The 27,350-nt window shown below is 40.5% G+C and overlaps 1 protein-coding gene across 2 annotated transcripts in view; it reads right to left on the bottom strand.

The window, feature by feature from the left end:
- LOC140741729 (fibrillin-2-like) overlaps positions 1-27,350 on the bottom strand; it is a 295,460-nt gene that overhangs the window by 149,896 nt on the left and 118,214 nt on the right. For both annotated transcript variants that reach the window (XM_073072052.1, XM_073072059.1), the window contains one exon: positions 15,837-15,962. In XM_073072052.1, the coding sequence (XP_072928153.1) occupies positions 15,837-15,962 (126 nt within the window). The remainder of the gene's footprint in view (positions 1-15,836; positions 15,963-27,350) is intronic.

The raw sequence follows: 27,350 nt of genomic DNA, 5'->3' as shown, positions 1-27,350 counted from the left end.
CTGGGCTCAGAGTAACTAACCTAGCAGAGGACAGGATTTCAAGCTAGGAAGGTTTTATGTTACTTGGCGATAGATACATGAATCAAAAAAATATATACTACTTTACCCAGCTGCAAAGTGTGTGGTGAACCAGTTCTTTTTCAGAGGAGTTTATGAATTCAATACTTCTGCTTTGGCATTTGTGGTCTGGAGCAATCTCATGATTAGAAAGTAAACCTAATCCACTGCATAAAAGCAACTTCACATTGTTGTCCTATGGAATTGATTCAGCTCACCTTTTCTCTTCTCTAATCAGTCACTTCTCCCCATGTCAGTACTTTTTCCTAATGCGATACACACAACGTGCTGGAGGAGCTCAGCAGGTCAGGCAGCATCTACGGATGGGAATAAACAGTTGATGTTTTGGGCCGAGACCCTTCATCATGACTGGATGAAGGGTCCAGTCCTATGAAGGGTCTTGGCCCAAAACATTGACTGTTTAGTCCCATCCATAGATGTTGCTTGTGTGTATCGCTCTAGGATTCCAGTATCTGCAGTACTTCGTCCATTTTTCCTAATGCTCTTTGTCATTTCAACAATTTCTCACTCCATGTTACACCCAACTTCCTTCCATCATAAACCTCAAAGGTCAATACACTTTCATCCCCAAATCACGTCAGGGTCCCCTGTTTCTTCCTTGAATGGAGTTCCTACTAGTACCCCTCTTCTGTCACCCTCCAATGCCTGCTCAACTTGTTCTCACAATGGGGGAAAAAAATCATTTCGACTCATTTCACTTCTTATAACCAGCGAGAGCCTGTGTGTGTGTGTGGGACCTTATCAAGTACATTAGGGTACCGTAGATTTCGCACTACAGAGCGCACCTGATTAAAAGCCGCTGGCTCTAATTTTAGAAAGAAAATCAATTTTGTACTTGTACAAGCCGCACCGGATTTTAGGCCGCACCGGATTTTAGGCCGCAGGTGTCCCACGTTGTAATATGAGATATTTACACAGAAAGATATTACACGTGAGGATTTTTTAACTTTTAATTAAATCCATATGGTAACATAAACAAATACATATTGCAAATGCTTTTTTTCGAACCGTGCCTGTAACGCGGCTACTTTTAAATATACATACGTATCGGTAACACACAAATTACGTTGCGTATACTTTTTTACTGAACAACATTCCAATATCTCCTAACGACTGGTAAAAAATATATATACTGCAGCCTACCAGGAAAAGTTATTGATCGCCTTTAACTTAAAAGCAGCATTCGCTCAGATCTAATGCCGCTCGCCCCCACCTTCTCGTTTATCGCAAACCGGTATTTCCCACAAGACGCGGCGAAACCAGGTGTGACGTCATAGCATCCCGGGATGTAGTACAGAAAACAAATATAGTTAAAACACTTCTAACTTTAACTAGAAAATGAATTACTAAGCGAAAATATTATAAACTAAATAACTGCCATAAAGGCAGCACAATGCTTTTCTTCGAGTGTTTTCCATGTTGATGAGGGTGAGTACAAATGACTGATTTACAATAATTTAGTTGTGAAAGTGCGCTTGATTTATCGTACAATTTCATTGGACCTCTGTGAACTACTCATCAATTTTATTGGTCTACTGTTACGAGGCAAAATGTTTTTGGCGGCATGAAAAAAAATCATGCATTAGCCGCACCGTAGTAAAGGCCGCAGTGTTCAAAGCTGTTCAAAATGTGGGAAAAAAGTAGCGGCTTATAATCCGACATCTACGGTAATTAGTACATTCTTTGTATCGATCCGTCACAGCTCTCCTCCTTCAGCTCATGTTTTACACTGATGATTATTTTCATCCCATCTCATGCTGGAAAAATTTGACTACCTGAATTCTCATTTTTATACTCTCCTCCCTCAGCTTCTCATTCTCTACTTCAGGGGACAAGCTAGTAATCAACACTTACTGTCAGGCAATGGGACAGCAGAGGTGTGTTAGTTAGCATAGCTGGTGCCTCACTGTTACAGTAACCAGGTTCGATTCTTATTCCCAGTGCTGTCTGTGTAAAATTTACATGCTCTCCCTGTGACTTTGTGGATTTTTTCCCGGATGTTCTTGTTTGGTTCCACATCCCTAATGTATGTGGTTGGTCACTGTAAATTGTCCTCAGTGTGTACGTGAGCAGTAGAGTCTTAGAGTCTGGGAGGAATTTATGGCAATGAGGGAAGAATAAAAATAAGATAAATATAAATGGTTGCACGATGACTGGCCTGGATTTGGTGAGCTAAAGGGCCTGTATACATGTTGTATGACTCTATAATCCACCAGTTTCCTAAGACAAAACCTGTGCTGGCAATTTCATTTTTCATACCAGATCTTCTCTTAGATTAGTGAGGATGGTTTTGGAGACACAAAAGGAAGTTAAGGGTCAGGTAAGGGTTTAAGAAAAAGGGATGTGGGGGAATTGGCGGATAGGCCGGAGGCTTAAGTCTCCGCTTCGTGTTTGTAGGTCAGCGACGCAGACATCCAGGCCAGCATAGACAAAGGCTGGTGGACACCATCCACCCCCAGGGTCAGCAAGTTATCAGCAGGTTCTGGAACTGGAGCTCCGTGCAAGAAGGAGGAACTAGGTCCGATGACCCCTAGGTTTGTGAATCAGTGAGACTGGCATTCGAGGTTTAGTGTTTGAGATCCCATCACCGGGAAGTCTGGAGTTTGAGGCTTGGTGTTTGGTGGTTCCTAAATGTTATAGATCAAGGCCTGAGGGTCGTTTTAGAAGCCCGGAGGTCAAGGCTCGATGGGCCGATCTTTGGGTTTGCAAATCTCTGTGAGTCACTGGGTCTGATGAAGGCCCAAAGTCTGCATTTCTAGCCTGAAATCCCAGTCCGCTCTAGTCCAAAGAAGGCGCCCTGCCTTGGGGTTAGAGTACTGTGTATATGCGTGAATCTGAGGAAGGAACAGGGCTTGCTTTACTATTGTTGTTTTGTTGCTTGTTGTGTTCTGTTTTATTACGTTAAGAGTTGTTCTGCTGAGCATTCCACAACATGCGATGTGGGCACCGGAATGCGTGGTGACACTTGTGGGCTGCCCCAGCACACCCTTGGGTGGGTTGATTGTTAACGCAAATGATGCATTTCACTGTACACATCAAAGCATACATGATAAATAAACCTTTAATCCTGAATCTTGAATCCTGTTCTCACCTTTGACATTCAATGGACCTTTTCCATAATTTCCAGTAACTCTAGCATAATGGATATCTACGGTATTTAGTTTCTATTTTACAATAGTGTACTGTAGGGTGGAACTCAGAATCTGACTGTATTTCTGAAGGTGCTTATAATTGGTTGATTAGTTAGACAAATGTGACTTGAGCCAAGTATCCTCTAGGCCAAACCACATTCACTAGCACTCATATACGATAATAATGTGCAGCTTCATAAGTGATCATTGCTAGAGTAACAGCAACATTTGCAAGGACATTTCATCCACATTCTATTCTTTTCGCCAAAAAGAATTGTGGATTCCTCTGCAAGCGTTAGATCATAATTGGAGAGCTTTACATCACTTTTTGGATCCACATCCTGGAATATAAATTTGTGGACACCACAACTAAAAACAAAATCCCTAGATATTTGAAAACAATGCCAGAGCATCCCAGATAGTTGAACCCAGTCTAGACTGATTTTTTTTAATATAAAGCTGAAGAGAAGAATATCAATGGTGCAAGTTAGAACACGAAATGGTTTGGAAAGAAGATTATAAAAGTGAATGCTAAACTAACTACAGTCGGCTCTCCTCATCCACAGGGGATTGGTTCTGGGACCCCCCACGGATACCAAAAAACATGGATGCTCAAGTCAGTGGACTTTAGGACCTGGCGGAGCTCTGGAGCTTATTTAACCTGTCTCAGTGCGGTGGATTTTAGGACCTGACCAGGATCCGTCACCCACAGTGTTTCTGTTCCATCGAAAATGATCACGATTGAAAATAAAGTGGAAATAATAAAGCGATCGGAAAGAGGTGAATTGCCATCAGTCACTGGAAAAACGTTAGGCTACAGTCGGTCAACGATCAGAACAATTTTAAAGGATAAAGTGAGAAAAATGGAGCATGTGAAGGCCCTGCCCTGATGAAAGTTACAATTATTACTAAGCAACGCAGTGGTTTAATTATTGAAATACATATGTTTCTTAAGTGTTTTATACACATAAAAGGGTAAAATATATACTATATACTAAGACAAACTTTTGACTAACTGACACTAAATGATACCGGATGTACCTGTTCTGACTTAGTGGACTTCTGTTTTTTTTTCGATTCCCGATCCATGGTAACCTATGCACATCTTCCCGTATACTTTAAATTATCTCTAGATTACTTATAATACCTAATACAATGTAAATGCTATGCGTTAGTTGTTATATTGTATTGTTTAAGGAATAATGACAAGAAAAGGAAATCTGTACATGCTCAAACAACAAGAGCTGGACAGAGAACTTCCGGGTTTTCCCGATCCGCAGTTGGTTGAATCTGCGCATGCAGAACCCGCAGATAAAGAGGGCCGACTGTATATTACATTTAAAATTAAATTACTAAAGATTATTAAAGAAAGGGTTTCTACAGGCATACAAATTAATCAGCTGAAGGACTGGCCAGTTATTGACCATAAAATGTAAGCAATATTAAATGATTACACCCTTTGTGTTTTCTCGGTACTTCTTACTCATTCTCTCAGTCATAATGACCCCCAAGGAGAAAGGTTTCCAATTTCTACATCTGGGAATAAATGTCTAGAGTTCCAGTAATTTTCCATTTGTTGGCATACCACCACCTGACAGTGTTAGATTGAAGGAACTAAACAGAAGGAATCATAGAAATGGCCACTTGAACTCAATTACCAATATTGTGCAAGTTGGTGGTACCATGTTTATAACATACTGGTGAGGATTTCTTCAAACTGTTGAAAAAATGCCTAGATTTCCAAGTTAGCAGCACTGCCATCAAATTAGTATAGTATTTCATTTACACCAGTCTGCTCTGCATAATTCTTGGTTGTTAGTTGTGTATGTACTAACAACCTCACAAGCATATGCAGGCCTGCATGCTTGAATCCTACAAGAACATATTTAACATTTATAGTGCTGAACAGCAGATGATAAATGCCAAATTTTCCAATAAAGTCCATTTTCTCCTAATTGCAAGTAAGCTTGCTGTAAGCAATAAGCCATGATTCAAAATAAACTTGGCTTCAATAACATTTATGAAGTAAACAAAGAGCACAGTTGGAAATCAACAAGTATGGTCATTGTCCACCCATTGATTGCACTACTAGACTTCAGTCACTTAGAACTCACTAACACAAACTGGTGAACTACAAGCAAAAACTCGGAAGATGTGGGTTTTCATGTGTCAGCTTACTTTTCACATGTTACCAGGACTGAATGAGACACAGACAACGAATCGGACGAGAGTCCGACATTGGATGACAGTCAGTGTTCCTCTTAATGGAAAGAAATTTTGTTTTCTTAGTGTCCTTCATGCCATTTTGAAGAATGTGCCCCTCAAAGAATGTGCAGTAAATCCTCTTCTCTATTTGCACATCTATTTTAAAATGTCACAAACAAGAGAAAATCTGGAAATCCAAGCAACACACACAAAATGCTGAAGGAACTGAACAAGTCAGGCATTATCAATGGAAAAAAAGTACAGTCGACATTTCAGGCCGAGACCCTTCGGCACGTCCTGCCAAAGGGTTTCGGCCCGAAACGTCAACTGTACATTTTTCCATAGATGCTGCCTGACCTACTCAGTTCCTCCAGCATTTTGTGTGCATTTAAAAATGTCACCCACCTCACCATGTTATTATTATATCATGGCTATAGTAATAACAGTCCTTAACAAGTTTGTACTTTAATAGTCCAGCAGCATGCAAGTATGGAAGATGCTGAGGTCAGGTAAAAAAAACCTTCTCCTGGGCTTACCACTGACTCAAACTATGTTCTGTAATTTTCTGAGGTGAGGGGCTTAATTTTATTCATATCAGGTTCCTCGACATACACCCATTTCAGGATGCATATTGTATACATTTCTCTGACATGAAATGTACCTTTGAAACCTTTGAAACTTCATTTCAGTCATAGAATATCCTCCTTCTTTTCAAAGGGATCATGGACCTTCACCACAAAGTTTATCACTTAAGTAAATAATGAGATTTTTGTCCTGAAACACTAGCTGTCTCTTATTCTAAAGGTCATGCCTGATCTGTCGAGTATCCAGCATATTCTGTTTTTATTCACAATTAAATAATGTTCCTTTTTTGACTTCCCTTCTGCTTCCCATCCCAGAATGTGCATCCAAAACCCTCACTGAAATTTATAACCCTCAACCAATATTCTAAACCCTCTCCTAATGATTTCCCAATACATACAACGCCCCCCCACTTATAGATTGATCTGCTATCTCAGTACATTGTTATCCAAAATCAATTATTCCACTCACTTGTTCTGACTACATCCTCAACAATTAACGCTCTCTTATTATCGCGACACCAAATACTTGACAAGAGCTTGCTACCCAAAATTTGGAGCTGAAGGGTAAAGTATAATGAAAATATTTGGAAATACTCTATTGATAGTATTTAATTTTCAGAAATTCAATTCAAAATGAATATTGCTGGCTGTTGATAATTATTTACTTTTGTTCATAGACAGTTTGAGATTAATTATGATTTAGTTCTAGGTTTTTTTTGGGTTTGTGGGGATGGTTTTGGAGACAGAGAGGGGAGTTAGGGAATTGGAGGCATCATCAAATCATGGACTTTCAGGGAGCCAATTAAGGTGACTTGAAGCAGTGCAGCTCAATGGAAACCATCAAATGTTCCTGTTGCAGCCTGCTGCAGCTGAGAACTACAATTGCATTTAAGGCCTGTAGTTGGTAATGACACTAAACAATTAAACAAAAATCAACAGAAATAAATCAGACTGTCCCCTTAAGACATCAGTGGAAGCGACATCATCGTCATGGACTAACTGTGCATTTAAATAAGCTAGGTTTTCAACTCCTAATACTGACCATCTTGCTGGCAAATGTACAGTCTTTGGCAAAAAAAATTGAAAGTCTCAGAGCTAGGGTACTGTATCAGGGAAACATTAGGACCGCTTGCGTCATTTATTTCATGGAAGCTTGGGTAACTCCTTCTGTTTGGGACGCAGCAATTCAAATAGATGGGTTCACTATACACTGCCAAGATCAGACTGATGTGTATTTTAAAATCAAAGGAAGGAGGTTTGCATCATGATCAAAGCCTCATGGTGTACAAACAGGGTGGTGCTCTCCCATTCACCAGATCTGGAACACCTTGCGATCAAGTGCAGGCCATTTTGCCTGCCACGGGAGATTTCAGCAATCATTTTGGTAGCAGTGTACATTCCACCTCAAGCCAATGTTAAACAGGCTCTAGACGAACAGAGCAATGTAATCACCGGGCATGAGACAGCACATCTGGTTGGCTTCCCCATTACTTTGGGGATGTTAACCATGCCAGCTTGAAAAAGTCACTAAATAATCCTTATCAACAAATCACTTGTAGCACCAGAGGAAACAACACACTGGACCACTGTTATACCACCATCAAGAGTGCTTATTGTACTATTCCATACCCACACTTTGGAAAGTCTGATCATCTGGCCCTACTCCCCAAGTATAAGCAGAGACCGAAGACTGCAGCACCAGTAGTGAGGACCGAGAAGGTATGGGCAAGGGAAACACAGGAGCACCTACAGGACTGCTTTGAATTGCTGGACTGAACAGTATTCAGGGTTTCATCTTTGAGTTTGGACGATTACGCTGCAGTTGTCACAAACTTCATTAAAACCTGTGTGGATGAATCAGGAGATTCGTTGTCTGCTGAGGACTAGATCTATGGCATTTAACTCTGGCGACCCAGGTCTATACATGAAAATCAGGTATGACTTGCGCAGGGCTATTTCAAGAGCTAAGAAACAATTCCAAGTGAGGCTGGAGGTGACATTGGATACACATCAACTCTGGCAGGGCTTGCAGAACATTACTTTTCACAAAACAAAACCCAACATCATGATTGACAGTGATTCTCCACTACCAGACAAGCTCAACATCATTTATGTTCACTTTGAGAAGGAGAGTAAAACTACAAGCTGTGAGGATCCCTGCTATGGCCCTGTGATCCCTGCTTTGGAGCCCGATGACAGGCTGTCTTACAGGAGAGTGAACCCTCTCAGGGGGGCGGTATTCAAAGACATTTTCAATCTCTCACTGCTACGGTTGGAAGTACCTACCTGCTTCAAAAGGGCAACAATTATACCAGTGCCCCAGAAGAGCAGGGTGAGCTGCCTTAATGACTATCGGCTAGTAGTACTCACATCTATGGTGATGAAATGCTTTGAGAGGTTGATCATGGCTAGAATCAACTCCTGCCTCAGCAAGGACCTGGACCCACTGGAATTTGCCTATCACCACAATAGGTCTACGATGGAAGCAATCTCAATGACTCTCCACGCGGCCTTGGATCACTTGGACAATATAAATACCTATATCGGGATGCTGTTCATTGACTTTCGCTCAACATTGGTACACCTCAAGGATGTGTGCTTAGCCCACTGCTCCACTCTTTTTTTCCATGACTGTGTGGCTAGGAATAGCTTAAATGCCATCTATGAATTTGCTGATGATACAACTAGTGTTGGCAGAATCTCAGATGGTGATGGGAGGGCATACAGGAGCAAGATAAACCAGCAACAACCTTGCACTCAACATCAGTATAACCAAAGAGCTGATTGTGCACTTCAGGAAGGGTAAGACAAGGGAACACACACCAATCCTCATAGAGAGATCAGAAGTGGACAGAGTGAGCAATTTCAAATTCCTGGGTGTCAATATCTCAAGATCTAACCTGGTCTATATTTCATTTGGTATGGGAGAGTGGGGCTACCGCACAGGATTGATGTAAGCTACAGAGAGCATTATAATTAGTCCGCTTCATCAAGGGTACTAACATCCGTAGTATCCAAGACATCTTCAAGGAGCGTTGCCTCGGAAAAGTGGTTTTTATCATCAAGAATGCCCACCAACACAACAGGCCCTCTTCTCATTTTTACTATCAGGAAGGAGGTACCGAAACCTGAAGGCCACACTTAGTGATTCAGAAACAGCTTCTTCCCCTCTGCCATCCAATTTCTAAATGGACATTGAACCATTGAACACTACCTCACTCCTCTTTTTATAAATTTCTGTTTTTGCGCTACTTATCTTAATTTGACTATTTAATATACATATATACTTTAGGTAATTTAGTTTTTCTTCCTGCATTAATCATGTATTACATTGTACTCCTGTCACAAAGTTAACAAATTTCACGACATATGCTAGTGATACTAAATCTGATTCTGATCTGGTTCTGACTTAGAGGACAGGCCAGAATTTTAATTCTCCAATCTGTGTTTGAAGGACAGGGATGTGGATGAAGGTTAGTCAGTTCTCAGTGGGTAACGGAGTCGGAGCAGGAAGAAGAGATCCCGTAGGTCTGCAAATCAGTAAAGCCAGAGTTCCGGGCCTAGCATTTAATGTTTGGCAGTTTGTCTGGTTGAGGCCGGAGGGTCGAATCAGAAGTCCGGAAATTGAGCCCCGTTGGTTGGTTTGTTTGTGAATCTCTGCAAGCCCACTGGTGCAGTCAAAGGCCTATGTCTGCGTGTTTGTGTCAGAATCCCAATCTCAGTCTGGGTCCACTGGAGGCTGAAAGCCAAAGAATGCTGACTGTGTTGGGTTTAGAGGACTGTGTGTGTGCATGGGTGGGAGGAGGGAACGGGGACTTATCTTCCTTAATTTGTTCTGTTGCTTGCTGTGTTATGTTTTGTTGTTCTGCTGAGCATTGTGGGCATGGCATAATGGCGCCAGAATGTATGGTGACACTTGTGGGCTGCCCCCAGCCACACTTTTGGGTGTGTTAGTTGTTAATGCAAAGTACACATTTAGTGTATGTTTTGATGTATGTGTAATAAATAAACTTGAATAATTAATCTTTTATTACTTTATTATTATTAACCCTTAATTGTTCTTGAGGAAGTAATAATAGTCTACCTTCTTGAAGTGCTATTGGTGGTGCAGACGCTCCCTCAATGGAATTGCTCTTTCAGTATAACTGTTTAACTTGCTAGGCTGTTTTACATGATGGTTAAAAGTCAAGCACATTGCTATTGATCTCAAGAGCATTCTGCCTTCAATTAGAAATAGAATAAATCACCAGGTCACTGACTGATTTCATAATTTACATATAAAATTGTACTTAGCACCTCATAATTACTACTATTGGAAAACTTCCAAGCACTGAAATATAGCGGCCAGCTTTCGGAAATCAATGCATACATAGCATACTAATCAACAGGCACTTCCAGATCAGGTCAGACTCAGTGACCTATAGCCTGAGGTTGTGTGCCATAATAACATAATGCAAACTGTGAAGACAGCTGTACTTCTGATGTATAGATAGCCCCAAGAGGTGCAGTCTCGAATGCTGGATTCCAGATTAAACTGTAGCACTCAACTAAAAGAAGGGAGAACAATAATCATTCCTTCAAGACACTATTTCTATTGCAAACTAAAACCAAATATTTTAACACACTTTACACAAATTTATTGTGCTGAAAGGTCTCGGCCTGAAACGTCGACTGTACTTTTTTCCATTGATACTGCCTGGCCTGCTGAGTTCCTCCAGCATTTTGTGTGTGTTGCTCGGATCTCCAGCATCTGCAGACTTTCTCTTGTTTGTGATTTAATTACACAGATTAAATTACCTGCAATTACATCTCACCTATCACAATTTGGAAGCAACCTGGACTAGCAATCCTTCCACTTGCAAGAAGTTTCTACAAGACTACAGTCAGCTGTAAAGCTGCTATACATTTATCTCAGATTGATTGAGATATTAAAGCAGCCTTTGATATTCACTTGCTTATAAAGATTAAAAATTATATTTATAGAACTGCAAACCAGGCAAAAATGAGACAATACTTACATGTGCACAAAATAACGCTCATCAAAAAGATAAGTTACTTCTTAAGTACTTCTCAATGCTAATTAACGCACTGTGCAGTAGGAGCATTTGTAAATTTACTTGCACTTAACTGGCTGTGTGTTTGGAATCTTCAGTATTATAATGAGCAATACATTATTGGTTCCTTAGGGTTGTTATAGGCAGGGGTGATAAGGGCCCATTACCTAAGTGCTCCCAATGGCATACTTCTCCAATAGCCTCTGACAACCAAGTCCAGCTCCTGGCCTTCACCCACAGTTTAGCTGCTAAGGCCAGCGGAACAGGTTCTACTCACAGGAGAAGGGGCAAAGGGAAGGTGGGGGAGGTTGGTGCCTTAAAACCAGTTGCTTCAGGCAGATGGGGCTTGTCCCCTGTGTTTGGCAGCTCATTGAGGAGACGGAAAACTCTGATCTCAAACCTCTGCTACTTTGCAGCTATACCCACTCATAGAGAAGGCTTTGGGAGTAAACCTGGAGGAAATCCTAATCCCTTAAACTCTTTCCATTATTCTCAAGGCTCAAGCCAGAGGAGGCCGAATGGTTTACACTGCATCCTCGTTAATGCATAACAAATGGGTGAGAGCATCCAGAATGGACCAGCTGGCAAGATTACTTCTCTTTTTGCAGGATTTGATAATAACATAGTAAAGGATGCAGCATGCAAAAGGTATAGAATGCAACACACAGAAAATACTGGAGGAACTGAGCAGGTCAGAGGAGTGATGAGAGGAGAACTGGAATTGGGAATGGAAAAAGAGAGAAGGGAAAGGGTGAAAAATTACCAATATTTAGAGAAATTGATGTTCATTCCATTGGGTTGGAAGCTACCCGGACAGAATATGAAGTGTTGCTCCTCAAACCTGACTGTGGCCCCATTATGGCAGTGGAGTAGGCTGTGGACTACCATTATCGAAATAGGAATGGGAAGTTGAATTGAAGTGGGTATCCATGATATCCCACCTTTTGCGGCAAACGAAGTGAAGTAAAGCATACGGTGCATTGGCCTTCATCAACTGTGGGATTGAGTTTAAGAGCCGAGCAGTAATGTTACAGCTATATAGGACCCTGGTCAGACCCCACTTGGAGTACTGTGCTCAGTTCTGGTCACCTCACTACAGGAAGGATGTGGAAACTATAGAAAGGGTGCAGAGGAGATTTATAAGGATGTTGCCTGGATTGGGGAGCATGCCTTATGAGAAGAGGTTAAGTGAACTTGCACTTTCTCCTTGGAGCGACAGAGGATGAGAGGTGACCTGAGAGAGCTGTCTAAGATCGTGTGGATAGTCAGAGGCTTTTTCCCAGGGCTGAACTGGCTATGACGAGAGGGCATGGTTTTAAGGTGCTTAGAAGTGGGTACAGAGGAGATGTCAGGGGTAAGTTTTTTTTTCAGGGTGTAACGAGTGCATGGAATGGGTTGCCGGCGATGGTGGTGGAGGCAGATACGATAACATCTTTTAAGACAGTGGTTCCCAACCACCGGGCCTCGAAGCATGTGCTATCAGGCCATGAGGAAACGATAAGATTTGGCGGCATGAAGCAAGGTGAGTCAGCTGCACTGCTTCATACCGCCAAATCATATCATTCCCTCGCGGCCCAGTAGCGCATGCTTCGCAGCCTGGAGGTTGGGGACCACTGTTTTAAGAGACTGCTGGATAGGTACATGAGGCTTAGAAAAATAGGTAACCCTAGGTAATTTCTAAAGTAAGTACATGTTTGGCACAGCATTGTGGGCCGAAGGGCCTGTATTGTGCTAGAGTCCATATGTTGAGTTGAATGCTGACTGGCAACTTTTGCAACACCACTGATGCCAAACTGCATCAGTCTCTGACATTCCTTTGAATTCCTCGGCTGTGTGGACAGAAGACTGCTGCATGGGCAGTAGCTTGCTCCCCATTTCATACCGCTCTGGCTTGCATATCACATCGACAGCTAAGACACGATATCCATGTTCGACTCCAACCAGCCAAGGTGTCTTACAATCATGGTAAAATAACTTAATTTTAACTTCTACTTGAATGAATTGGATATCGGGTGTTTTGCCAGCTGGTGTGGTGTCTATGGCTAAAGACCAACAACAGACTGAGGCACAAGTACTGCAGTGCATGTCTCATCAAAACATCATGGGACACAAAAGCAGATGACGGAGAGAAAAAAAAACATAAAAAAGGGAAACTGATATAAACAACAAACATTGGAAATTGAAGGAGTCAATTAGTAACTGTAATAAGAAAATTCACATGGACAGACCGTATGCTGGATGCTGATCCAACATCCAACTAGAGAAATAGGTAGAAGAAAGAAAATCAAGAGCTGTTCTAGTGAAGTACAAAAGAGAGTTGAATTACAGAGGAGAAAGAAAAACAGTGGTAAAAATACTTCATTCTGTAACTGAAAACTAAAGAGTCCTGACTCTAATCTAAATAGGCACGAGTCCACAGCATAAAACATCTCATAATTCAAGACACATTGTCAGTGATTTGGCAGCTTCATTCATCAACGTTATAAAAATGCATCATTCATCACAGTTAGGAAAAGAAAATGTATCACTGGCATACAACAAAATATTCTTCTGAGGGTAAACTAGAGGAGGTCGACTTTGAAAGTTAACATTCCCTAGCACAGGGCTTCTTGAGAAGACAGCTTGTACGGAAGGTTCAGATTTTCCACCTATGGTGGAAAATCACACAAACTATTTCAACTCATTACTCCAATTTCTAACAGGAGTGGTCGAGAACAAAGTTCTATAACAGGTGCACATGTATACATCATACTATGAGACATATTGGTTGACAAAAATTAGTATGTGTATTGCCTACTTTTCTTGAGTGAAAAATATGCACACTGATGACATTTATATAGTTCCCGACGTAGATAGCTTATATCCGACTCAGTACAGTATAATGAAGTTTTAAAAAATAATTTGTACGAAGGGTGCCCAAAGACTTTATAATATCTATAACATTAGTCAGTCTGTGTGGAAATAGGCCTGGTGGCTCGAGTAGTGCTGACCATTACCATCTATTTACACTAATCCCCCTTTGACCCTGTTTTATTCTCCCCATTCCGATCAATTTACTCCAGAATCTGCCACTCATCTACAAACTAGGGGCAATTTATAGAGGCCAAACATCCTACCAATCTGCATGTCTTTGGGATGTGCAAGGGAGCTGAGGAACCTAGAAAAAACTGCTGTGGTCAATGGGAGAACAAGCCAGCTCCATGAGGATAGCCAGAATTGAACCCAGAACACTGGAGCCATGAAGCTGCACCAGTGCACTGCCTGTCAATAAAGCAAGAAAATCCTAAGCATTGGTTACTACTGAGGTTAAAGAAAAAGAATTTGCTCCAAACCCTTCTGTAGAGCTGTTGTGTGACTGCACCACTATTTATAAAGAATTCAATCAGTGTCATATGAGTGAGCGTTATGACCGAGCAGAACAAATTTGAAGAAAACCAGCGTATACACTTAGTGGCCACTTTATTAGGTACCTCCTGCACCTAACAAAATGGCCACCGACTGTATGTTAGTGGTCTTCTGCTCCTGTAGTCCGCACTCCAATGTTTGACATGTTGCGCGTTCAGAGATGCCATTCTGCACACCTTTGTTGCAATCCATGATTATTTGAGTTATTGTCGCCTTCCTGCCGGCTTGAACTAGTCTGGCCATCCTCCTCTGACCTCTCTCATAAACAAGGCATTTTCACCCACACAACTGCTGCTCACTGGATGCTTTTTGTTTCTCGCACCGTTCTGTGTTATCTCTGGAGATTGTTGTGCGTGAAAATGCCAGCAGTTTCTGAGATACTCAAACCTGCACCAACAATCATTCCACGGTCAAAGTCACTTAGATTACATTTCTTCCCCATTCTGATGATCAGGCTGAATAATAACTGAAACTCTTGACCTCTTGTCTTCATGCTTTTATGCAGTGAGTTGCTGCCATATAACCGGCTGATTAGATATTTGAATTACCAAGCTGTTTGTACCGGTGTGCCTAATGAAATGGCATCTGAATGTATAGGCATTGTATAAACAATATTCACATGTAAAACATAAATTAAATATAATTATACACCATTTTTTTTACAAGAAAGAACACAATTAGAACAAAATCCATTTTTTTGTGCAAAGTGATCGAAGTGATCATAGTCACAAACAAGAGAAAATCTGCAGATGCCATGCTGGAGGAACTCAGCAGGCCAGGCAGCACGCGTAAACTGTGCTTTTTTTCCCCATAGATGATGCTTGGCCTGCTGAGTTCCTCCAGCATTTTGAAAGTGGTGTTAGCGTTTCATAAACTGTAGTGATTTGTGACTTGTGAGTTGATTCAAGAACCAAATTGCAGTAAAAAAAAACTGCTTCTCCCTAAAATCAGGCATTTGAATTTTCTGTTGCTATATTGCATGACACTAATAATAGAACCAAAAGATCTAAAAAAAATACACCAGAAGGGACTGGTGTCTAAAATACATTATTTAGATTACCAGAAGTGTTAGGATTTGAAGCCATATAACAGATTTTTTCACTATGATTTTAATAATTTTTTCAGTTTCCATGTCTCCCCATTCCAGTCCTACAATATTACTTTAAAAAACAGCAGATTAAATCAACTGGTGGCAGAAGATAACTCTCAAAGAAACATTCTTTGGAGTAATTCATGCAGAACTATTTCCTTCACATAATACACTCTCAGAAGGCCACCCAAAGCAAATAGAATAACAGAATGAAGGACTTTTGTTATACTTGGAAGACCTTTGCTTTCACTTTTAAAATCAGTATCTTGCAAGTTTGTACATTACTCACCAATACATCGAGAACCATCTGGAGATGTTTTATAGCCATGGGGGCAGGAACAGTAAAAGCTACCAATGGTGTTAGTACATTCACCTCCATCACAGGCACCGAGAGCAGTTCTACATTCATCAATATCTGGGGGAAAAATAATATGCAAAGAACGATTAAAATAATAATCAGATATATCAGCTTTCAATTGTTCTAAATATCTTTAAGAGAATTCAACTGCCTTGAAATTCTAAAAAATATATCCATGTTCTTGCAAAGAGATCAGCAGTTATTTTGAGCAGTGTCACAACTTAAACTGGGACCTAGAGCTTCCACCTGATGGGAGGGAGCTAATATGTTTAGTGTGGGTGGGGTCTTTAATTATACTGGCTGCTTTACTGAGGTAGGGAGAATTGTAGACAGAATCCATAGAGGGAAGCTGGTTTCTAATCTGTGCTGATCCATGTTCATAGCTCTCTGCAGTTCCTTGCAGTCCTGTGTAAACCAATCACCACACCAAGCCACGATTCATCTGGATAATATGCTTTTGATGGTATCTATGAAAACTGGTGACCGTCAACAGTGACATGCCAAATTTATTTAACCTCCTGAGGAAGTAGAAGTGCTGGTGAGCATTCTTGTGTGTGGCATCTACGTGGTTGCACCAGGACAGGCTATTGGTGATGGTCACTCCTCGGAACTTGAAACACTCAACACTCTCGACTTCAGCACTATCGATGTAAACAGGAGCACATGGAATCAGTGACCAGTTCTTTTGTGTTGCTGACACTGAGGGCAAGGTTGTTGCCGTAACACCATGCTACGTGGCTCTCTATTGCTTTCCTCTTCTGCAACACCTTGCCTTTTGAGATATTGCCCACTACATCTGTGAACGTGTAGATCGAATTAGAGCATAAGCTTACCATGTAGCTGTGAGTGTGTCGAAGTACCGAAGGGAGTGTTGAGTGTTCTTACTGGCTGGGGTCTGTTAGCCATGAAGTTGTTACCTGTCCCGTGAGTTTCTCGTGAGCATGATGTAATGGTCTCGTGATATTGGTATGATGTAATTGTAATCACAGAAGGAGAGAGAGAGTGAAGAAGTACCAGCTTCATGTGAACCCAAAGAATTGGGTAGAAATCAATGGCGTTCTGTATGTATCGAAGTGACTGACGTGAAGTGTGGCACACACTTTTGGTTAACCCCTGCATGGTCTCGGGTGTGTGGTGACCACCTCCAGCGAAAGGTCAGTTACTTTGAGAAATCTTATTCTTCGGGATCTTCAGAAAAGGCATTTATCGGCTGGGATCCGCGTCAGCAGTTTCGTCTTTTCTTCAAGGCTCGGCTCATCGCTGGTTTGGGAAGTCTCTCCTCTCACTTATTTCATAAATCACTTGGACTTCTTAAACTACCACTTTAAGACTGTGCTTGAATAAGCTCTGTTTAAGTTAGTCAGTTTGATAACTATAGACGCATAACACTGTTAACCTCCGTTTAAGTTAATCGTTTGTTTACTTTTCAATGTTTTTGAGTAGAGGTTAATAAATTTCGTTGTTTATTTATAAAAACCTGACTCAATTTCAAATCTATCGCTGCTGGTTGCGTAACAAAGTCAAGGATCCAGTTGCAAAGGGAGGTGTTGAGTCCTAGGTCTAGGAGTTCGAAGATGAATTTGCTTGGAATTAGAACTGAAGGTGGAGTTGTATATATTGCATATGTACCTGACAGATGTTTTTACATATTTTTGGCACAACTAATAGGATGAGCAAATGGAACCTATTATTACAATTATGAACGGAAAAATGTAAGTTGACTGGAGTAAGCCATAATAAGCATACCATAAAATGAGTGCAAGGGTTTGCTTCCTGCCATACAGGATGTTAGAAACAGATACACTTAAAGCTGCCTGAACTACGACAGTTGAAGCAGAAGATGTGAAATGAGCTGCAGAGTTAACTCTTGTACCAAAATCCCAATTCACATGCCAAATAAAACAAGGCTCTAGCTCAGTATCTAATACTCGCAATGGTTATAACGCAGTTGCATTTTGTGGCAATGCGGAACACTTGAGTAATGTTTCAGAGATGCCAAGGAGAGTGATTAAAAATTTAAAAAGAAAGCAACTATAAATTGGGTTATGGAGCCAACAAATTAATGTTTGAATTGAACATTTAAAAGCAAATTAATTTTGAATATCATCATAAGATAACAGGAAAGGCTGATGAAGAGAATGCAGTAAATTTCACCTCCAAGGGCCTTCAAAAACTGACAAAATCTAATGTAAAATGCTTCCAGCAAATTACTGCAATTCTATTTTCTCAACATAAGCTAAAGTTGTTTCTCGGACAGGGCAGTAGTAGAAACAATGTTCTCAAAGAATCAATGTTGGACCTCTTCCTTTTGTCCCTTGTACATCAGTAACCCCCATCCTCATCACATTCTACAGGGGTTGTACTGAGAGCTTCCTGAGCAGCTGCATCACTGCCTGGTTCGGAAATTGCACCATCTCGGATCGCAAGACCCTGCAGTGGATAGCGAAGTCAGCTGAGAAGATCATCAGGGTCCCTCTTCCCACCATCACGGACATTTACACTACACGCTGCATCCGCAAAGCAAACAGCATTATGAAGGACCCCATGCACCCCTTATACAATCTCTTCTCCCTCCTACTGTCTGGGAAAAGGCTCCAAAGCATTTGGGCTCTCACGACCAGACTATGTAACAGTTTCTTCCTCCAAGCTATCAGACTCCTCAATACCCAGTGCCTGGCCTGATACCTTGCCCTATTGTCCTGTTTATTATTTATTGTAATGCCTGCACTGTTTTGTGCACTTTATGCAGTCCTGGGTAGGTCTGTAGTCTAGTGTAGTTGTTGTGTGTTTCTTTTCTCTGTGTAGTTTTTTTATGTAGTTCAGCCTAGTTTTTGTAACGTGTCATGTAACACCATGGTCCTGAAAAATATTGTCTCATTTTTACTATGTACTATACCAGCAGTTATGGATGAAATGACAACAAAAGTGACTTGACTTGACTTGAACTATGGGTATAGAGGATAATAATAGTCTATATGGTACTAGCCCAGTTAGACAACTTGGCCGGTGTGGATGAATTGGGCTGAAGTGCCTGTTTCTGTGCGGGATAGCTCTCAGGGCCACACAACCAGCTGTTTTTTGATATGCCAAGGACGTGGCCTGGAAGACTAGCATGCATTCAGGGTGCCGGATCTTCCTGGCTCTGGAAGCGGGCTGATTCAAAGCTGCTGCCGCCGACTGATGCGTTGTGGGAGAACACGGAAGTTCGGAAGCAGCGGGCTTGCTGCTTCCAATGTACCCAGAGACCTGAATTCTTTGGGCCCAGGGCTCAGGAAAAGCGATGCATAACTCCATAAATCAGCGAGCTGTTTTGTTACGTCTCCCCTCTTGCTGTGAAACGGGGCACTTCTTTTTCCCTTATCAGGGAGAGAGAGAGAGCCTGTGGTATGTCGAATACTGGGTGAACTAGTAGTCTTTGGGGTACTGCAAGTCTGTGTCTTTATTGATGCTTTGCTGCACACTTGAATGCTTGGTGGGGGGGTGCTGTTGCTTATTTTGCTGTTGGGGGAGAAGGGGGTCATTGCTTTGCTGCTACTTATGCGTGGGAGGGGGAACTGGGGGGCTTTGGGGGTCTACCATTTAACTGTCATTCATTCTTTGGGGCACTCTGCTGTTCTTGTGGATGCTTGCAAAGAAAAAGAATTTCAGGATGTATATTGTATACCTTTCTCTTACATTAAATGTATCTATTGAAACCTACTGACTCTATGACAACACCAAAATTGGAGGCATGCCAAATATGGATAACAATAGCTTACATAAGTAAGGGAGCAAATGAGCACACAAGTGGCAGAAGAATCTTAATATAGCTAAAATCAGTTTCTTTCAGCAAACAGAGTAGTAAAGAAATGCCATTAATCTTATTGTTGCACTGCTCCTGCAATTACGTCATGAGGCTCTGAGAAACTGATTGGTTTAGAAATTGCAATTGTTCTGAAGCAGTGTGAGCAACAAACAACCACTCTGCCTTGGGCGGAGAAGCATGAGGTGCGCAAAACCAGAAGGTCCTTTGAGAGGACACTACGGCCAAAGGTCTCCTTAACTATTTCTAAATCTCACTGATGTCCATAAATCATAGTTATAAATAATCCAAAAATTTAAATAAAAATACACTACATAAAAATGGGAAATTAATTAAAACATAAAGCAAGAATACTTTTTTTATTCATGAACTATGTAATGCTAAGAGGCATGACACAATTGTATTTAGTCTCAGTCTACACATCATGGATCTCAGTGCATGATGCAGTAGAAGAGGAGAATCCACCCAAGTCTGCCCTAACACTGGATCCCTCATGGATTTAAAAGTGGAGCTCCACCTTTGTGTAGCTTAATCCCTCAATTAAACTCAATAAAGTTGGAGCTCTAATTTTCAATGTTGACTAAGCACTGATTGAATTCAATTCAGTGGACAGCAACAGGTTTAATGGAAATAGGGAGGTTTCAGGTATTTAACATGTTTAATTAACTGAATTAATTTTAATATATTCATTTAGTTCAAATGATCTTCCATTATCTTATTTTTAATTTTAATAACTTTTTACAAGTGATTAATTTTAATAACTTTCATTAATTCAGAATATTTTAAAAAAGCAGTATGAATGCACAGATCACAACTGAGCCAAATAGTAAATCTTTAGTAAAACTATGAAAATCCAGCATCTAATTGTTCCAAAATCCAGATGATGCAACATCTGGTTTACTCGTTATTCCGGAATGTGAGCCAGTGATCCAGAGAGGAAGAGGAGGATCCTGCCGGGACTTAGAAGTGGATCACTACCTTTGTGCAGCTTCACAGCAGGTACACTGAAAAACTGCAGGCTAAATACTGACTTAATTCATTTCATTTCAGCGGAAAGGCCAAGTTCCAGACTATGGGCCAGGTGTGTGTGACTGGAGATGGGGTCAGGATTGTTGAAGTTCAAAGTTCAAAGTAAAATTTATTATCAGAGTACATACATGTCACCACATACAACCCTGAGATTCTTTCTCTGCGGGCATATTCAGCAAATCTACAGAACAGTAACTGTCCAAAAGACTTGTGGAAATAGGACCATTCAGTGTTATCAAAGAGCATATATGAGAAACAGGCATGGGGCTTTCACTAATGTCTGACTTCTTGAGATCTTACTATCTGCAAAATAGATGACATCTCTGAATAATAACAGGGATTCCAAGAATTAATTCAATAATAGTTTTAGATTATACTAAAAATGGGATTTCATGCTTTATAAATGTAAGTTCCTTTGTTTGATGATGGATTCTCTTCCATTTGTCAGAAAGCCAATTAACTTAAGATTGAAATGTATGATTTAATTAAATGAGTTTTCATTAAAAAATGTTTTAGACTTAGTAACTGCTTCCACTTGAACAACTTAGACTGGTCAATTTTCTAGTCACCAACTATACAACTTAAATATCTCCATTTATCATCATATCACAAACACATGGTAGCCACATTTTCCCCATTGATAAGGACACAGTTTTCTAGTCTTAAATGTTAACTATCGACAAATAATGAACTGAAACTGAAAATCTATCTCTCCCATTTTAGTGAACTAGAAAACTAGAGAATTAAACTAGAAACAAGTGCTGTATTACTTCACAACTACCTTATTTTTGTAAAGTTTTATTAGATCTTTTTAAGGTGTATCATGACTCAAGTTGGATTCAGCTACAGTAAGTATTCGGTTTCTACAAATTATAACATAGAGTCATATATCATGGAAACACGCCAGCTGGCTTAATTAATCCAGGCTGAAGCATGCATTTATATTACCCCCATTTTATTCTCCCCTATCAGCTCCCCTCAGATTTTTACCACTCTAGGGGCAATTACAGTGCCCAACCTTCACAGTTTGGAAAGTGGTGAGAAACGCACTAGGATATGTGGGGGTATGCAAACTCTACTCATAAAGTAAGGGAGGTCCAGAGTGAACCTGGATTTTTGGAGCTATGAGGTAGCATCTCAACTAACTGTGCCACATATACCTTTGGTATTTCCAGAACTGCTGGCAACAGATTAAGTCAAATTCTATTGTTACTGCACGGGACTGTACAATTTTATCTGCTGATATCCTTGTTTTCTTCTATACATTTATAAAAATTGTAATCAATAGCCTTGTCCATCATAAAATCTGATGCATTAGCTACCCACTTGTGAGATATACAAACAAAAGGTAACATGCCAATTACTAACAACAAAGAAAATTTAATAGTTCCCTACACTATAACAGTTATATTTCAGTAGTGCTTCACTGGCTGTAAAGATCAACACGGTGTCCCCTGGTCATGACCAATTCTAAAAAAAAATGAATGTTCCTTCTTTCTTTGGTGTCATGAAAAAAACTAATGCTTTGGAACAAGGCAAATGGGCTTCAATCAAGCCAATTATATTCTAAAGGGAATTTGAAGGGCCTCAAATTAAATAAAATTTGATTTTGTCTAGACCTCACTAATATTTGGAAATCAAACTGCAGCTGTGATCCAACAAATAGTAGATTTAGACATAGCTGCCAAACCACAACATTAAGCATTAGGAACGTGCTATGAAACATCCATTTTAAAATTAGTATCACACAGTCCATATTTTTTGGAATTCTTACTTAAATTTCAGCTTGAAGAATGTTATTCAAAGCATGAGAGGATGCTTCCTAATGTCATTGCTCCATAAAGTTTGCTACAGTTCTTCATGTATCTAAATGTGCTCAGTGGAGTAAATCTGTATACTTGCATACACAGCCATATTTAACATCTAATTACTAATAATGAATACTTATGTATCAGTGCAGATCTTCTGGTGAACAGACAAGCCCATAACTCGGCTATACCAACGCACAGACTGAACAGTGAGCTTCTGCTCAGAACATTGGCCCTAATACATCTATGACTGCACTGCTAGACTGATCATGGAGTCCAAAGGAGTAGAGCCAACTTGCAATTTTTGAAGTCTCAGGCCAGAAATTCTGCCTGCTGAGCCAGTGCCAGATTAATATAAATAGAAGGATCAGCTGCCAACAGAAAGAGGAGAGATTAATATTTGAATTAAAATAAGTATTTTTAAATTAAGTTACAGCATTTTGTGCGTATGCACGCATATACTTTATTTATTTTCTGCTTTAAAGCATGTCAAATACATTCTCAAATATTGAATAGCAAGGACAGCTTTAATAGCCAATTAGCCAGGTGGTGGGACTTCAATAACTGGCAATGTCCTGCACCAGCCAGCCATTTACTCTGAGTGAGCCCTTGTGCTCACAATACTGAAATAGACCTAACAATCAGCTGGGAGTTGAACTCCCAACAGAACTGTGCACCTGAACCATGCCAAAAGAAACAGTCTGATAAAAGGTATGCAACCAATGCAGTGTGGGCTATTAGAGGATCTGCTTAAACATAATTTGATCAGTACCCAGATATGCATTTGTCTTCCTACATTAGTTCAATCTGTCTCAGCAAATTAGGCTACAATACTTATAGGTTCAACCTTGATCAAAGATTTTTCCCTGCCAGAACTGTTTCTTTTCCCGCTGGGAATTATGAAAAACAATTTGCTGAAACTCCTTTGATATGAAAGGATTAATTCAATGATTTTTAAAATATTTTTAGCAAGGTAAAAATGCAATGGAACACATTAAGATCTATTTAATCCTTCCAATGAGCAAGGTTGGACAATGGACTCATGCAACCCAACATTCTTCCAGTAAAAAGAAAGTTCCATTAAAAAGAAGCTGCTCAGCTGCCCTTAACCTTAAGCAAAATGTATGTTTAAGGGCAGGACAATTTCAGTATTTAGAACAGGGGTGTCAAACTCATTTTAGGTCACGGGCCGGATTGGGCAAAATGCAGCTTCATGCGGGCCGGATCAGTCGGGCGCGTGCGAACGCAGCTTTCATTGCCTCCGTTTTTTCAGCCTGTTCTCATGTGTCTCAGTCTCTGCTATAACTACAAAGTGTTTCACTTCACAATTTCCGTTTCTTATGAAGAAGACTGCTGAGCAAGCTTTATTTTTATGATTGGTATTAACTTACAATCATAGGCTTCATATCGCCGGGCCATTAATAATTAAAGTAATAGATCTATCTAAAATGATCTCGCGGGCCGGATATAATTGTACGCCGGGCCGGATATGGCCCGCGGGCCTTGAGTTTGACACCTATGATTTAGAACCACAAAAAAAGAGTACATAAGTAATAATGATAAATCCCATAAAATTACAGCAGTTACAGTTGATGAATATGAATACACCGGAAGTACGTAATTGTCCAAAAGTTGCAGATTCATTAGCCCTTAAAATAAGGGAGCTGGGACTGGAAGTTTTGGATACAATTTGAATGCTTTTTAAAAAAAAACACTTTCAAGTTTGGTGCACTAATTGATTCAACAGGTCAAATTGATTTATTAAGATTTATTGAATCATGTCTAAAATGATCAAGTTTTAAAATACTTTGCAATATGGAAAATTATAAATTTCATATTACACAAAAATTTAGATGATAACTAGAGAGCTGACAGGTACGTTGGCTGAGAAAATCTGGTGTTAATGCAAAGTGATCTAACAGCATTTTACAATAAACTGTTACCTTTCATATCATGATAGCTAGTTAAAACCTTGAGTTAATTAACAAATTTTGTACCAAAATTCATGGATTCCAGCCTGCCTCCAGAAACTGAAAAGCAAAAGCTGCCAATGCAGGAAAAATAAATTTTAGGGTGACATAGGAACATTGCAGTTAGCATAATGCTATAATGCCAGTGACCCACATTCAATTCCACTGCTGAATGTAAGGAGATTGTAAGTTCTCCCTGAGACTGTATGGCTTTGCTCCGGTTTCCTACCTCATTTCAAAGACATATGGGTTAGTAGGTTAATTGGTTACATGGGTGTAACTAGGCAGCACAGACTCATTGTCTGTTACCATGTTGTATCTATAAATAAATAAATATTAACCGCAGAAATGTGAGCTGATGTAATCAATGTAGTGTGTGGTAAGGAAGAGACATTAAATTGAGGTAAACGGGTAAATGTAAAAGGTCCGGTAGCAATAAACATAATACAAGAGACCTCTCCTCATGTATTGGGTAACACTTCTCCCTTCATCAATATCTGTATCTGGAAAGCAATGTTTTCCAGGTGCAGGTACTGATGAATGGAAAAGGTCATGATGCAACAAATTAATGTCTCTTCCCCCAGAGGTTGCCTTGCCTGCTGAATATCTCCAGCATTTTCTGCTTTTATTTCAGATTTTCGGAATTGGCAGTATTTTCGTTTCATCCCCTCAGTCACTGGCAAATTGTTACAAGGTGTGTAAGAAGCAAAACTACACAACAACTCACCAATGCCTCTTTGACACCAGTTGCTGAACCCATGGCTTCTCCCATCATGTGGTGAAGGGCAGCAGGTACATGGTATGACTAACACTTCCAAGTCTCTTTCCAAACCACATACCATACTGACATGTAACTACAATTTGGATAGGTACATGGATAATAGGGAATATGGAGGGCAATGGTCCAGGAGCAGGTTGTTGGGAGTAGACAGTTTAAATGGTTTCAGCATGGACTAGATGGACCAAAGGGCCTTTTTTTGTGCTGTACTTTTAAAAGACTCAATGAATTCCGGTTACTTGGGCCATCGGTTAATTGGAACAATCACTATTCTGGGACTACTCTTAATGAACAAAAACTTATTGAGCAAATAGCTGGGATTTCCTTTGTTTGTTTGAGACACTCAACATTATTACGTGCCATGTCGCATGATGCAGGCAGTCATGGACTTGACCATGATTGTTCTTAACAAAGTTTTCTACAGAAGTGGTCTGCCATTGCTTTCTTCTGGGCAGTGCCTTTACAAGGTAGGTGATCCCAGCCGTCATCAATACTCTTCAGAGACTGTCTGCCTGGTGCCAGTCGTCGCATAACCAGGACTTGTGATGTGCACCAGTTGCTCATGTGACCATCCATCACCTGTCCCCACGGCTTCACGTGACCCTGATCGGGGGAACTACACAGGGGCTACACTTCGTCCAAGGGTGACCTGCAGGCTAGCAGAGGGAAGGAGCGCCTTCCACCTCGTTTGGCAGAGACTTATCTCCACCCACCACCCACTAAGCTGTTTAATTGGGACAGGAGACTGTTACCAAACAGGTTCTGACTGGAGTCAGTGGCATACACTTATGTGGCCATTACAGCAAACAGTTTTAAAATAGCATCAGTTGAGTGTGTTTGTGTTCAAAAAGCAGTGATTTTTGTCACTGATAGTTGCAAGAAATAAGCACTAAGTGAATTCAGAACTCCTTTGCTCACTGCGGTTTCGAGCGTTCTAAGGGTCGGAAGAGCAAATTAAACTACCGCCAGGACTTAAGAACTTTTTAAAAGCTATTATTAATGCTTTTTGAGATAGTGATTTAGATGTATATCATATTTTTTACTGAGTTAAGTATTGTATGTAATTAGTTTTGCTACAACAAGTGCATGGGACATTGGAAAAAAAGTTGAATTTCCCCCTGGGGATGAATAAAGTATCTATCTATCTATCTATCTATCTATTTCAAGTTAGAAGCTACATAATTTGTCATTCAGTTAAATGGTAGTTTGGACTTTTTTACACACCTACGTCCATGAAACTTCGGCTTTTGAGGTTTCTTTGTTTTATGGCTGCCTGCAAGGAGACGAATCTCAAGGTTGTATAATGTATACCTGTGTTGATAATAAATGTACTTTGAACTTTAATTGGGGCAGCCACTCAACTGGTCCAAAATGTACTGGGCCCGACATGTCCCAGTTAAGCAGAATCCAATGTATTTTGATAGTCTTTCTTCAATACTGGAGCTTCCTCTCAAGTCAAGCCAAGTCATTTTTTATTGTTATTTTGACCCTAACTGCTGGTACAGTAGACAGTAAGAACGAGACAACATTTTTCAGGACCATGGTGCTACATGAAACAATACAAAAATTACACTGAACTACATAAAAAAACAACACAGAAAAAACTACACTAGACTACAGACCTACCCAGGACTGCATAAAGTGCACAAAACTTTGCAGGCATTAAATAATAAACAAGGCAATAGGCACAGTAGAGGGCAGTAAGTTGGTGTCAGTCCAGACTCTGGGTATTGAGGAGTCTGATGGCTTGGGGGAAGAAACTATTACATAGTCTGGTCGTGAGAGCCTGAATGCTTCGGTGCCTTTTCCCAGACGGCAGGAGGGAGAAGAGTTTGTATGAGGGGTGCATGGGGTCCTTCATAATGCTGTTTGCTTTGCGGATGCAGCGTGTAGTGTAAATGTCTGCAATGGCGGGAAGAGAGACCCCGATGATCTTCTCAGCTGACCTCACTATCCGCTCCAGGGTCTTGCGATCCGAGATGGTGCAAATTCCAAACCAGGCAGTGATGCAGCTGCTCAGGATGCTCTCAATACAACCCCTGTAGAATGTGATGAGGA

This window comes from Hemitrygon akajei, chromosome 2 (genome assembly GCF_048418815.1).
Source record: "Hemitrygon akajei chromosome 2, sHemAka1.3, whole genome shotgun sequence".
Taxonomy (NCBI): Eukaryota; Metazoa; Chordata; class Chondrichthyes; order Myliobatiformes; family Dasyatidae; genus Hemitrygon; species Hemitrygon akajei.
The sequence above is the reverse complement of the archived record's forward strand: the minus strand, read 5'-3'. Positions and strand labels throughout refer to the sequence as shown.